General features: G+C 35.6%; 1 protein-coding gene across 1 annotated transcript in view; it reads right to left on the reverse strand.

The window, feature by feature from the left end:
• Snx27 (sorting nexin 27) overlaps positions 1–14,704 on the reverse strand; it is a 300,277-nt gene that overhangs the window by 50,441 nt on the left and 235,132 nt on the right. The window contains exons 10-11 of the mRNA XM_090381146.1: positions 12,357–12,506; positions 4,056–4,184 (exon numbers count right to left, since the gene is read on the reverse strand). Coding sequence (XP_090237272.1) covers positions 4,056–4,184; positions 12,357–12,506 — 279 coding nt within the window. The remainder of the gene's footprint in view (positions 1–4,055; positions 4,185–12,356; positions 12,507–14,704) is intronic.

Raw genomic sequence — 14,704 nt, forward strand, 5'->3', positions numbered from 1 at the left:
AAATGCAAACTTTACATATAAAACTATTTAACGACACAGAGTTGTGCGTGCAGTGAGCCATGCGAGGGCACAAGTTAAGCCATTCAATCATTAAACTGGTGATCATTGTTGCTGCATGGACATGCATAGTTTTACTTCCAGCATTTATCTAGACTTAAAACAGTTGCCTCTAAGATGGGGTGTAGTCTCATGGCTTTATTGCGGTTCATGGCTCCTGCTTTACAAAACATATTGAGTGACTCTAACCATCATCATTATTATTTATATCGCCATGGATTCCAGTACAACAGGCCCATTCATTCCTATTCCTGACATATAAGGAAACAAAATTTGTCATTTTGCGGTGCGACTGAACACAACAATTGACGCACTAAAACTAAACATTTGGTCTCTCTTTTTTTTTTTTTCTTTGTGAGTTGCTCACAAAGTTGCTGGGTGTGAAGCCAGCTAATAGGCACAATAATCTCCTAATGACAACTTATAACGCCGCTTCTTTTCACTTATTTACAACTTGCAAAACATCTCTTTATACCTATTCTAGTTATTACTTGAATTTTATCATTTCTGGTTCTTTTTTTTTTTTTTAATTTGGTGTCTTGAACTGTCCCAGTTAATCCGATCCCGGTAAATCAAGAGTCTGCTGTATAACTAAGTTATTTATCTCTCTAAAACCTCATTTTTATAATGGAGCGCACTCCTTTCATCGTTATCATTTTACAGTTATAAGAATCAATTTTAGAACGGTTATTGATATTTTTCTAAAGAATATTTCTGGAGGGCACGGCCATAAAACAATTTGCACATTCCGGTTTATTGGACTTTTCTGGTTTTTTTTAGCGCAATCTATTATAAACGCATAGTAAACTCGATCTGCGATGATCATTTGCGATAATCCCAATAACTAGAATTGTGTGGATTTTTATGTTATTATGGTAAAATGTGTTTCCCCCCCCTTCAGCGAAATCTTCAATCATATAAAAAACATAAATAAATTTTCAGAATCTTCTCTTCATTCCTATTTACTTATTACAATGATGAAGGGAAGGTGACCAATGGAAAGTGCAAGTGGTGGAAGTGCTAGGAAACAAAACAAAATTGATTTAGAAATGAAGATGAAAATGATTAAGTACTAAGAAGGACAAAGTTAGTCATGCATTGCATGGGAATTATGTCTAGCTGCTTCAACAGTAAATACTATTTTAAAGGACAATGCATGTATAAAAGAACATTTTAAAGGGTCAACGCATTTAAGATCAACAGTGATCACAAAACAGCATTAGGTGATAGAAGATGGAAAGGCTATTAATAATATGGATGGAAACCCAGATTCAGAAGCGAATGCCCCTGAGTCTTGTGAAGGTATTAAGGATAAGTACAGTGAACCCCAAGGCAAGTTCATGGTAAGCAATGGGTGGTTTAATAGGTTCAAGCATCGTGCTGGTTTCCACTATGTTAAAGTATGCAGTGAAGTTGCCAGTGCCAACTGTGCAGCAGAAGAGAAATTTTATGATGTGTTTGAAAAAACCCCTTCTAAATTTCCACAGCCCTCAACCTCTGCAGCGGCATACTTATCAGCTGTAGACTGATTCTGGCAATGATGCTCAAAATTAAAACTTGCTGATGTTATGCCTGTCCCCACCGTTTTTTTGTAATTTTATAATTTTGAAATTTTTTTAAATGCACACTTTTGTAATTTTTCCTACATATGAGATAAAAAAAATTGAATAAATAATTCTATTTACGTGTTCAGCGAACATTTCTTTTTTGCTTCAATCAAATTCAGCAAGCATAGTTGCGAGTGCTACATAAGCCTTCAGGGAAATTCTGATTTATGTAAAATTCGACTTATGCAGATTTCCGCGGAATGCAACCCTTACCTAAGTCGGAGAATGCCTGTACTATGGGTATTTAGAAGGTGTTCCGGTTATTACTGATAGTAGCTCTATTCAAGACATTTTACATTTGTTTAATAATATTCAGAAGATTCAATTTTACATTGTAAAGGGAAAATACTGATACTAAGTCATTAAATTTTCTAAATTTCATGCTTACTCGGGACGCAAATAAAATCCAATTTAACATCTATCGTAAACCAACAAACACTGGTATGCTTCTACATTATAACAGCAACATTATAATAGTTCACCTACAAAAGGGCTATTATCCTTAATCAGTTTCTCAATGCCTATAAATATTCGACAATGGAATCTGTTTTAGACTCATAAATACAGATGTTAACCAGCAGATTCTTAAACAGGGGCTATCCCCTTGCTATTATAAACCAAATTGCAGAAAACACTACACCAACCAACCAACGATAGTAACACCAAAAAATGCTTTATTTCTGTCCCACACGTTGAAAAGTGTCACAAGCAGCTTAACAGATTCTTTAAAGATATTTAACATTGTGGCCAGACCAATACAGAAATTACACACTATACTGAACAATTGCTCAATCAATTCCTCTTCTGTGACACAAATAAATGACTTGGACATCATTTCTTGCAGTGATTGTGACTTGCCTTACCAAGGAGCTACGCAATTTCTTCTCATTGTCTGCATAAAATAGCATGCATCCTCAGTTTGTGCTTCTTGTTCAGCAGTGTCAGAATTGGCTTTCCGTGCCGTTAACGAAAAACATACATTTTATTTAACGAAGCCAAAATACTTAAGTGTCCAACTTAATTACACGAGACTATTAATTGCAGAAACCGTCAAAACTGAATTACACGAGACTATTAATTGCAGAAACCGTCAAAACTGAATTACACGAGAATTCTATTAACGTTCGACATCCACATCTAATCTCCAATTTGTGGTCTTTTGTGCAGACAAATAATCACACGTTTCATGCGCATGAGTGAGGACAAATAATCTCTCTATTTAAGATTCAAGCTCACACAATCCGTAATTTCCATTCCTGTGATCACGACACATGGTCGAAAAGCATGTCGGCTTCAGGAAGGAAAATTGTTTTTCAAATTTATGTTTAAACTTTGATTTTTAATTATTTTTTAAATTGTTTTTTGAATTGTGCTCAATTGATTTTTTACAGTAATCAATTTGCATTAATCTTTTATTCGTTTTAATTTCTGGAGAGTATCATATAGAAGTGTTCTACATATCATACTGAGGTAAATTTCTCTTATTCTTCTACAAATATTGATATCAACATAGAACTTATTGAGCACCATAGCTCTGTTATATACTATCATTTTATCAAATGGATGAATTTTAGTCAACAATTAATTTCTATGATTAGAGAGGATGTACTGGAAATAAAGAAGTCTAATCAACACATGAATTTGGATAAATTGCTTGGTGGCAGATAGAAAATTCAAAATCTAAGGTCACTGTCAAATATAATGTGTGTTCAACTTATGTTGCTATTTGATTTTGCCAAGGTAAATAAGTTCATAAATTGAAAATTGCCAAAGGACACAGACTTTGCAATGTCTGTGTCCTTTGGCTCATTTAGTTGTGTACTGGATAAAAATAAAGTTTCCAGAAGAAAAAAACCATGCGATCCTCACAAGACCAATTAACTTCAGTACAATATGAGAAAAATCCTGTTAATGGCTTTTCTTATACTGTGCTGAACCCACGTGTGCACACCTTTAAAGGACAGGACGTAAACCCCTTTGCTGGCTGAATCTCTGGACTGAATGAAAAATTATCTAACAATGCAGAAATGATCATCCCACAAATGTGTGTTAAATTCTTCTACAAGTTTCAATATCAATATTCTATAAGTGACAAAAGGATGCCTATCGACGTTTATTAGAGCAGGAAAACCTGAAAATATTAGTTGTTCTTTACTCTGATGAAAAAAAACTGTAGGGTCATAAATGTAAGAAATTTTAACACTAATACTATTCATTTTTGAACCACAATAATTCTTTATGGGATCCACATAAAGAATTATTGTTGCCCATGTTATGATCAATACAACAGAAATCCAATGTAACTGGGCATAATTTGTTTTGTTTTTTATATGAAGTAAATCTAAGAGAGAGAGAGAGAGAGAAGTTTAAGACTACTAAAAACACACTTACATATGGCGTATAAATTTTCACTATTCGTGGCTTTTTATCTGGTCGAGTATACTGAAAATTAAAAGCCATGCCCTCATCATCATATTCCCATTCTTTTATAGTATCCCAACCAAATTCTATTACTTGAGACTGGAATGCAAAATCAAATTATTAGCCTTGAAAAGTTGGTTCATAAAGAAATTAGCATATTTACTTTATAAAATGATCAACAATTTTACTACAAATCTTTATCTCATCAATAAAATTACATTACCAGAAAATCACATTATCCAGGCAAAGTACAAAATATGCATTTTTCAGTATCTATATATTACACACTTCATTTAGGTATTATAGCAAACCTAGCATAATCAAGTGAAGTGAAAAAGGAAATAGTGGGCTGAATGGAAATAGAATTATGTGTATCTACAAACAGTGCTTGAATTAGATAGGAAAGCACAGAACACCATTCTAGTTGATCATTTTTATCTAAAACAATTCCATTTGTTCAAACTTTCAGAAACAGTTTTCCAAAATGTCAACATAGTCATTACCAAATACAAGTTTGAGCACATCCATAATTAACTGTGGCATCTGAATCTCAGAACTAGTTTTCACTAGTTTACTGGTATATCGTTTGCACATGATAAATAAGTGAGAACAAAAGGATGCTTTTACAGAAAGGCTTCGGCTCTGTAAATTAGAGCATCTAGAGACTAGGGACCTGCAAGGAGACCTCACTGAGGTGTTTAAGGCTTTGAATGAATTGAGCAGGCTCAATGCTGATGGAATTCTTCCTCTCTTCATTCCTATTTACAATATTACAATGATGAAGAGAAAGCGACCATCGAAAAGTGCAAGTGCTGGCAGTGCCAGGAAACGAAACGAAATTGATTTAGAAATGAAGATGAAAATGATTAAGATGTACAATGCAGGACAAAGTTTGTCATCTATTGCAAGGGAATTAGGTCTCGCTGCTTCAACAGTGAATACTATTTTAAAGGAGAGTGCACGTATAAAAGAACATGTCAAAGGATCAACACACTTAAGATCAACAGTGATCACAAAACAGTGTTCAGGTGCTACATCGAAGGTGGAACAGCTGTTAATAATATGGATGGAAAATCAGATTCAGAAGCGATTGCTCCTGAGTCTAATGACCATTCAAGCAAAAGCAACAAGCATTTATAAAAATATTAAGGATAAGTATGGCCTCAACCCAAGTTTGTGGCAAGCAACGGGTGGTTTAATAGGTTCAAGCATTGTGCTGGTTTCCACAACATTAACCAGAGAGATGGCAATGGCATCTCGTGAAATTGCAATGGCAAGATTTGAGAAGATGGATCTAGAAGTTGCAGTGAAATTACCAGTGCTGATTCTGCAGCTGCAGAGAAATTGTGATGTGTTGGAAAAAATTTTTGATGACTGCTCTGTATTGGAAAAAAAAGCCAGATTGAATGTACATTGCCAAAGAGAAAAATACAATGCCAGGTTTCATGGCATCAAAAGATAGGGCCATGCTCTTGCTTGGGGGTAATGCAGTGGGACATTACAGATTAAAACCACTGTTTGTGTACCACTCTGGAAATCCTCATGAATTTAAAGACATCAGTAAAGCAGCCCTACCCGTGCATTTCCGATCAAAACAGAGAGCATGGATAACAATATCTCTCTTTGAGGATTGGTTTAAATGTTGCTTCATTCCCAAGGCTGAAAAATATTGTAAAGACAATGACGTTCCTTTCAAGATTTTGCTTCTATTAGATAATGCTCTTGGACATCCTACGCATCTAGATGATTTCAATTCGAACATGAGAGTCACATTTCTACCGCCAAATACAACTTTACTCATCCAACCTATGGATCAGGGTGTTATTTCAAATTTAAAAGTGTACTATTTATGCATAACATTTCTCAGGCACTGTCTTCAGAGACGGTGAGAAACATTTTACGTTAAGAGGCTTTTGGAAGTCTTACTATATACCATGCCATATTAAACATTGATAAGGCCTGGGCGGAAATTACTAAAAGTTGTTCAAATGGTGCATAGAAGAAAATATTGCCCACGGCATGTAAAAGGCTTCGAAGGATTTGAAAAAGATGAATCATATGAAGAGGTTACAGATAAGATTGTAAAGGCTGCAGAGTTACTTCAGTTGGAGGTTGATGCCAAAGATGTGGAGGAGTTAATAGAGGAAGAAGAGAAGGAATTATCTAATGAAGAACTTCTTGACTCGCACGCAGTGATAGTGAAAGAAGAAAATACTGACAAAGCTCAAGATGAACCAAATGAGGAGCCGAGATTCTTCATCACTAGAGAGATGGCAATGGCATTTTGTGAAATTGCATCGGCAATGGCGAGGTTTGAGAATATGGATCCAGACAGTGAACAATTCTTAAAAGTTAACAGAGGGGTGAATGATATGCTTGCTTGCTACTAAGAAATCTACGATAAAAAGAAAAAAGCCACCGTCCAGTCATCATTAATATGTTCTTTCATAAGGTTGAGCGGCCGATTCCTTCTAAATCTCCACAGCCCTCAATCTCCGCAGCAGCATACTTATCAGCTGAAGACGTCGATTCTGGCAATGATGCTCGAGAGGTAAAACCTACTGACATTATGCCTGTCTCCTCTCTTTTTTTGTAATTTTATAATTTTGAAATTTTTTTTAATTGCACACTTTATTAATTTTTCCTGTGCATGAGATAAAAAATTGAATAAATACAATAAATAATTCTATTTACATGTTCGTCGAACATTTCTTTTTCAATTCAATCAATTCAGTGAGCACAGCTCCGAGTGCTGCACAAGCATGAGGGAAATTCCGACTAATGTAGTGCCCGCAGAACACAACCTTTATGTAAGTCGGGGCGTTCCTGTACAGGAAACTCTCGGTTTACAAAAGAGTTCTGTTCTAAGACATTGTTCGTTATATGTATCTTGCATTCCTGAGCTTTTACTATACATATCGTATAAGTTAGCAGTCATTTTAAAGCATTAAAACCATATACTAAACATCGAGTGGTCTATACAATATGTTTTATTATAATGTATGTATGCGTTATGGTTTATCATATACAATATGTAACGTAAAATAATAAAAGAATAAAAAAAAAAGATACTGCACTTTTTAATTTTAATTAAAAACACAAAGTTACAAAATAGAAATAAATAAAACGAGAACAGTACTAACATAATGTATGTACTGTACATATATTTTCAACTTTTACTCGTCAATATCTTCATCGGAGTTCAACATTCTACACAGTATGGCATATAACCCAACATTTTTTTACTGGCTAGATTAGTTTTATTAACCAAGAACAGTTCAGTATAATTATCATATAATAATTTTCTGAAATTATTGTAATAAATACATTTTTTAAAAGTTTATTTCTATAAATCTTACAATTATGTTCACTATATGTTTGGCATTTTGTTTTAAAAGGAACTCTAACTACTGGCGACTTTAAGAAATTTTTAATTAATTGTAACATTAGTTATAGTGAATGTTCATAAATTGAATGTTCGTAAACCGAGAATAGCCTGTATAGCATTGGCCAAAAAAAGAAAAAAAGAAACATTTCACACATCCATTCAGTCCAAATGTTTGTCTAATTCTGCCTTGAATTCATTTAAGCTGTCCATTTCTACAATGACAGATGGAAGCTTGTTCCAACAATCAAATACCAGCTGGCTAAAGGTAAATTTCTGCACACACACGCGCACACACACGAGCACACACACACACGCGCGCACACACACACCTATTCTACAACTGTCTCTCCTCAATTTGAATTTGTCCCCTCAGGCGATTAATCTGGGCAGGAGGAAGAATCCCATCAGCATTGAGCTTGCCGAAACCATTCAAGGCCTTATACACCTCAATCAGATCACCTCGCAGGTGCCTAGTCTCCAGACACTTTAATTTGCAAACCTTAAGCCTTTCTTCATAAGAGCAACCCTTGTTGTTTACCAAGCGAAGAATTCGCGTGCTCTCAAACACAAAACAAAAATTATTTGTCCGTCTTCTGGCAACACAACCTTCAAGGCATGGGTCACGGCAACGTTATTTACTGAATAGTTCCACGAATGCTTCATCCCCAAAGGGAGGAAATATTTGGAGAAGAAAGGGTTGCCTTTCAAGATTTTATTAATTTATTAATAAATATTAATTTTATTAATTAGGACAATGTGCCTGGCCATCCTCAGTTGATCACCATTGAAGAGCCTAATGTCCAGGTTGTATTTTTACCACCCAACATGATCCCACTGCTTCAGCCACTCGACCAGGGTATCATTACGTGTGTAAAGGCTGCATACACTCAGGAAGTGTTCGAGATGATTCGAGCAGCGATTGATGCCGACCCCAACATTGAAATCATGGACTGCTGGAAATCATTCACCATGGCTGATGCAATAACATTCATCAAAGGAGCAATGGATGAATTAAACCCAGAAATGGTGAATGCATGCTGGAAGAATTTGTGGAGTGAAGTCATCTATGATTTCAAAGGCTTCCCAGAAATTGATGGAGAGGTAAACAAGATCATCCGAACAGCAAGAGAAGTTGGTGGCGATGGATTGGTCGATATGATAGCTGAAGAAATGGCAGACCATATTGAAGAATATTTTGAGGTTTTGATGAACGAGGAGGAGTTGGAAGACCTTGTTAGGTCATCTATAGAGGAAGAACAAACTGAAGCTGAACCAGCAAAGTGGACACTTGAAAAATTTTGCGAAGTGTTTCGGATGGTACAAAACTTAAAGGAGAAGATAATGGATTACGATCTAATGATGGAACGCAGCAGCATTAAAGTTACCCATTTGATATCAGAAGCAATGGAACCTCTCCAGCATATGCTTGATGAATTAAAAAGGCAAAAGAAAACTCCCTATCATGATGTTCTTCAAAAAGGTTGAAAAAAAGTGTCCCCTATTGACGATCCACAGCTGCCAACAGTCTACTCCTGATGTCATCCAATGACTGCCATCTTCATCTCCTCCAGCTTTGGAAGATGATCCTTCCGGCATCTCGTCAGAAGGTCAATAGCCTAGAAGAATGTCACAATGCCTAAACCACCACCCCACTTCATCTCTCATTGTAGGCATTGTACATTGTCATTGTAATCATGGATCATCGCAGCAACAACGAAGAATGGAGAAGCAGGTGAGTACCCACGATAGGCTAAGATATTTACTAACAAATAAAACTCTTTTCATTAGAGGATATATATACAGGTACAGTAAATGATACAATAGTACTGTACAGGCATTTTTCATTGTAAAATGTGTAACAGTACAGGTATGTTTTTCTATTGTGCTTTCATCCTATGAGGTGTATAGAAAGTATAAATTTTCATTGCTCCATCATCCTTTGAAACATGATATTTTTTCATTGCTCTATCATCTCTTGAGGATTAGGCTAAAATTCCAGAATCCCTTTCAGAAGAGAGAGTACTTTATGTACTTTATTATTACCATGTTTAATGTTAGTAATGTCTTACTGTGTGTTTAATTTATGAATTAAACTTTATTATACATATGTACAAGAGAATCACGTGATATATGGGGTCAGCAGGTGTCGCTTATTTTCGTGGTTTCAACCATCCACGATAGGTCTTGGAACGTATACCCTGCGCATATGGGAGTCTTATTGTATATGATATCAAAATTATTCTTTGCATCCAATTCCTTTGTGACCACATCATAGTATCCAATCAATTTTTCCACACAAGACTTCCCCTTAACAAACCCATGCTGTCTGAACTACTACTGCAGTCTTGTCTAGATGATCCCGTATCGCCTCTTTAACCAGTGACTCCATTATTTTCCCCAGAACATAAGTTAAACTAACAGATCTATAATTATTTTTTTCACCCTGATTCCCCCCTTTGTGAAATAGGGACACATTTGTACATCTCCAGTCCATGGGAACATTCCGAGTCCAAGGAAGCTTTCATAATTATGGCCAAGGGTTTGCTTACTTCCTTTCCTACCTCCTTCAATATAACCGGATAGATCCCATCTGCCTCAGGTGCCTGCCTTATTTTTAACTTCAATTTTTCCTCCACTTTGCTCTCAGTTATTACAAAATCATTTAGCTCACTGTCAGATTTTAATAAACCTCTGGTGTTTCCCTCCATGAATAACTCCTCATGTGAATGTAGATGCAAAATACTCATTCAGTTTGACAGCTATCTGAGCAGGATCATCAACGGTTGAACCATCGATATCAAGTGGACCAATCTGATTCATCCCTTTCCTTACAGGGTTTACATAAGTACAGAACACTTTGCTGTTTTTCTTTGCATCCTTTGCCAAAGATTTCTCGTAATCTTCCTTTGTCTGCCTAACTTCCTTTGTGACTTGAATACCGACCAGCTTATATTTACCATTGGATTCAGGTCACCTGATAATTTATATGTATCCCAAGCACTTCTCTGCCACGTGTCTCATTAGTTCATCTGACATCCATTTAGGCCTAAACCTTGAACAATATTTCTAAGTTGGTATGGAAAGCCTAGTAGCTTCCAAGATTAATTGTTTTAATGCTTCCCATTTAGAATTTGCTGTTGGTAACATCAGTTAATCCCGCTGTATAGATTTTAAAAATTGTCTCAGACCACCATGGTCACCTTTACGAAAACAAAAACCCTTCCATTTCTCCCTGATGGTAGTTACATCTTGGAGTAAATCCCACATCAGCACACTGTGATCACTGCCATAGTGAGTCCTTTATCTGCAGATTCTTAATGCATGAAGAATCACTACTGATAATCAGATCATGAGTATTACTCCCTCTGGTTGCCTCTCGAATATGCTGCTATAGAAAACAAGCATCCAATAAATCCACAAAAGCCTTGCTGGTGTGCGAGTGACCAACCCACAAGTTCCATTTAATATCTGGGAAATTAAAATCCCCCAATATAAGATAATCTGATTTACTGGCCCACTATTTCTATGTACAGTTGTTCATTATACTCATCAGAGTCATTAGGCCTATAACAGACTCCTAGTCTCAATTTTGCTTTCCCAGTGCTTATGTCACACCAAACTGACTTAGCATTGCACTGTTCACCCATGTCATCTGGATGCACTTCCTTAGATTTTAAGTGTTTCTTAACTAATAGCATAGCATAATCTTGTCTATTCATTCTGTATATATTGTACTCCCCAAATTCCAATTCTACATTCCTTATAACTATGTGCCACCACATCTCTGATATCCCAACAATATCTGCCTTTGATGTTTTAACCTGCACCTAAAATTCGTCAAATTTATTTACTAAATTCCTAGCATTGGTGTATATGCAATTGTTCTTATTCTTAGCTACCCTAACACAGCCCATGTATTTACTTGTTCTGCTATGACTCCCAACAGTCTCTGAAATCCTCAACACCTTATATTTTAGGCTGCTGCTCATTCCAATAGAAGCAGTGCAAGAATCACTTTCACCTCTGCCAGTGACTACTGGTAATCTATTATTCTGCATATCCCCCAAGCTAGCAATTTTCTGACCCACTTAACACCAGCAAATATTCTTGCACCCTTTCTATTTAAATTTGTAGAAGCAGTCTCTCCTGTTACCAAGCACAGATCATGCTGAGAAAAATTCTACCAAGCACGCTACAATGGAAACTGATTTAATAAGTGTTTTGGCAAAAATGGCACTGCAATTTTTGTTTAGAGATTTTTAGACTAAGAAACTAGTTTGTTATTTGGTATTTTTAGGAGCATTAGCAACTAAGGCCATATTGCTCCGGGAATATGCAGTGGTCATTCCCTGACCTTTCCACATCCTCCGTATTTGGAGGTGACAGGCTTGAACCCTGGTCTAATCAAGAAGCGTGTGCTACGCACTGCTGCTCTTTCCCACCTGGCTACGGAGGCGTCAAGAAACTAGTGTATGTATAATTCCATATAACTATCTTTCGGTTAGGTGCATATTTTTAGTATGACAGCATACAGATTGTTTTGAATGTATCAGATACGAATCTGGTTGTTGAATTAACTGTTAAAAACATTTCCTTGGGAAGGGGTACTCCTTTAGACAAAATTTTGAGAGAGACAGAGAGGGAGCAGAAGAACAGAAACATGATTCAAGACATCTGTAATTCAAATTCCAATAACTCTGGTAGATGACCTATGAATCCACATTCACGCAGGTCATAAAATATAGAAATGCATTCTCCTCATCACAATGGAGGCAAAATGCTTCAAATGGAAGGTCTTTGAAGAAAAATTTATTTTAAGAACACTGGTACTATACAATACTAAATTTAGAAACAAAACCTCAACACTGGATAAATGCTCTTACCTCCAAAGTTCCATCATCTTTACATGCTTGAAGTTTGAAACTTGGTAATCCTACAGTAGCTACAACATGACCCTCTTTTCTTGCATCACAAGCACAATGAGGAAATGATATTTCGCCATAACCATCTAATAACCACGCCAATTTGAGATACTATAGGTAACAGTTAAAAAAAAAATTGAGTGAAGTTAATTCAAGCATCATTACAATTAACAAACTGATTTTTCCAAAAAATACAAATGTTACAAGCCTCAAATTATTACAGAAAAAGAATCAATAATTCACACAAAACTGCAGCAAATTGATACTACAATTAGAGTTAATACTTAGCAAGGCAATTCTGGCTATCCATCCAAATTTCAATGGATGTCCCTACACAATCCTGTATGCAATTTGCATATGGTCTGAACCTGTTTAATCAATATTCAAATTTTACTATTATTATTTCTGCTTTTTTATATAACCTATAGAGTGCCATGGTTGTGCCATACATTATGATTTAAATTTAGTTCATTATTTTCTGTATTCAAGATTGTATAGGGATTTCTGTTGACCACTTGGATGAACAGCAATCAAGGACAGAAATATGATCCTTTTTTTGGATCCACAAGTGCTGATGAACTCCTTAAAGAGGTGCTCATGAGTTCCCTTTCTTTATTTAATTCTATTTCTCTATTTATTTATTTATTATGAAGTGGCACTCATGCTTTGATAGGTGTGAAGGTGCATCTCCTTGGCTGGAGAGCTTTGCATCTGCAACATTAATGGCAAGTGCTGTTTGATATTTTTCTCATTTTTACAATTTTCTGTTTATCTTTAATACTGGAGTATCTTGGTACTCAGGTAGCAGAATTGCACCTTGCCAAGTATAACCCTAAAAATAAATGCAGTAAATTGCAGTATTAATTTACTGCATTTATTTTGTAGTAATTAGCATTTCTTTTTCCATAACAGACTTCATAACAAACTGATTTTAATATAACTGATTTCATATTTCATTACTTATAGGGCAAATGTTCCAATTTCAAGAGAGTAGACTATAAGGAAATGAGTTATTTTTTGGGTTAAATTAACTGGGAAGACTACTGTATGGCATCAGATACAAATATGCTATGGTAAATATTAAAGGGCATATTTCCTGTAGAATATTTCACTTATTCTTGAAGTGATAAATATCTCTCTGCCAGTGGTCACATTCTGTGAATGCAAGATGCCAAAACAATCTCTCAACGATTGAGCATATACATTTGACACCTTTTCAACTACATATCACATATTATGGGAGGTATTTAGATGATGTTCTAGTTAATACTGATAGTAGTACTATCCAAGACATTTTACATTTGTTTAATAATATTCATTCTAGACTCAAATTTACATTGGAAAGGGAGGATACAGATACAAAGTCATTAAACTTTCTAAATTTCACGCTTACTTGGGACTTGAATAAAAATCCAATTTAGCATCTATCGAAAACCTACAAACACCGGTATGCTTCTACATTATAATAGCTATCACCCGTTCACCTACAAAAGATTGATTATCTTTAATCAATTTCTAAATGCATATAAATATTCAACGACGGAATCTGCTTTGGGCTCAGAAATACAAATATTAACTAGCAGGTTCTTAAACAGGAGTTATCTCCTTGCGACAATAAACCAAATTAGGGTACAGGCTAAGGATAGGATACATCAGTGCATATGCCAGATAGTGAACTCCTTAAATGGAGTTCACTATCTGGCATATGCACTGATGGAGCCCCTGCAATGGTTGGTGCACGGAAGGGATTTATTGGAATAGTTCATGAAAGAGCAATAGAACCAGATCAATCAGGAAAATTTAACAAATTTTCACTGCATTATCCACCAACAAAATCTGTGTGCAAAATCGCTTAAATTCACAAATGTCATGGAAGTTGTAGTAGCCAGTATTAACTTTATTAAGTCACGTGCACTTAATCACCACCGATTTAAGGAGTATTTGGCAGACCTATTTTCGGATTATGAAGATGTGTCTTATTATTATGAAGTGAGGTGGTTGAGTAAAGGTAAAATGTTAAAACGATTTTATGATCTGAGACAAGACATTGCAGATTTTATGGACATAAAAGGAAACACAACTAACCAAGTAAAAGATGATGAGTGGGTGTGTGATTTAGCATTTCTTGTAGATGTCACCAGATACCTAAACGAACTGAATCTCAAATTGCAAAAACAAGGACAATTGGTTCATGAACTGCATGGACATGTCAAAGCTTTTTGTAATAAACTAAGATTGTTGGAAAGTCAGATAAGAGATAAAAATTGTTATCATTTTCCTACTCTAGCAACTCATAAAAATATCCCTTA

The sequence above is a fragment of the Mastigoproctus giganteus genome, chromosome 9 (genome assembly GCF_048544385.1).
Source record: "Mastigoproctus giganteus isolate SK-2022 chromosome 9, ASM4854438v1, whole genome shotgun sequence".
Lineage (NCBI taxonomy): Eukaryota > Metazoa > Arthropoda > Arachnida > Uropygi > Thelyphonidae > Mastigoproctus > Mastigoproctus giganteus.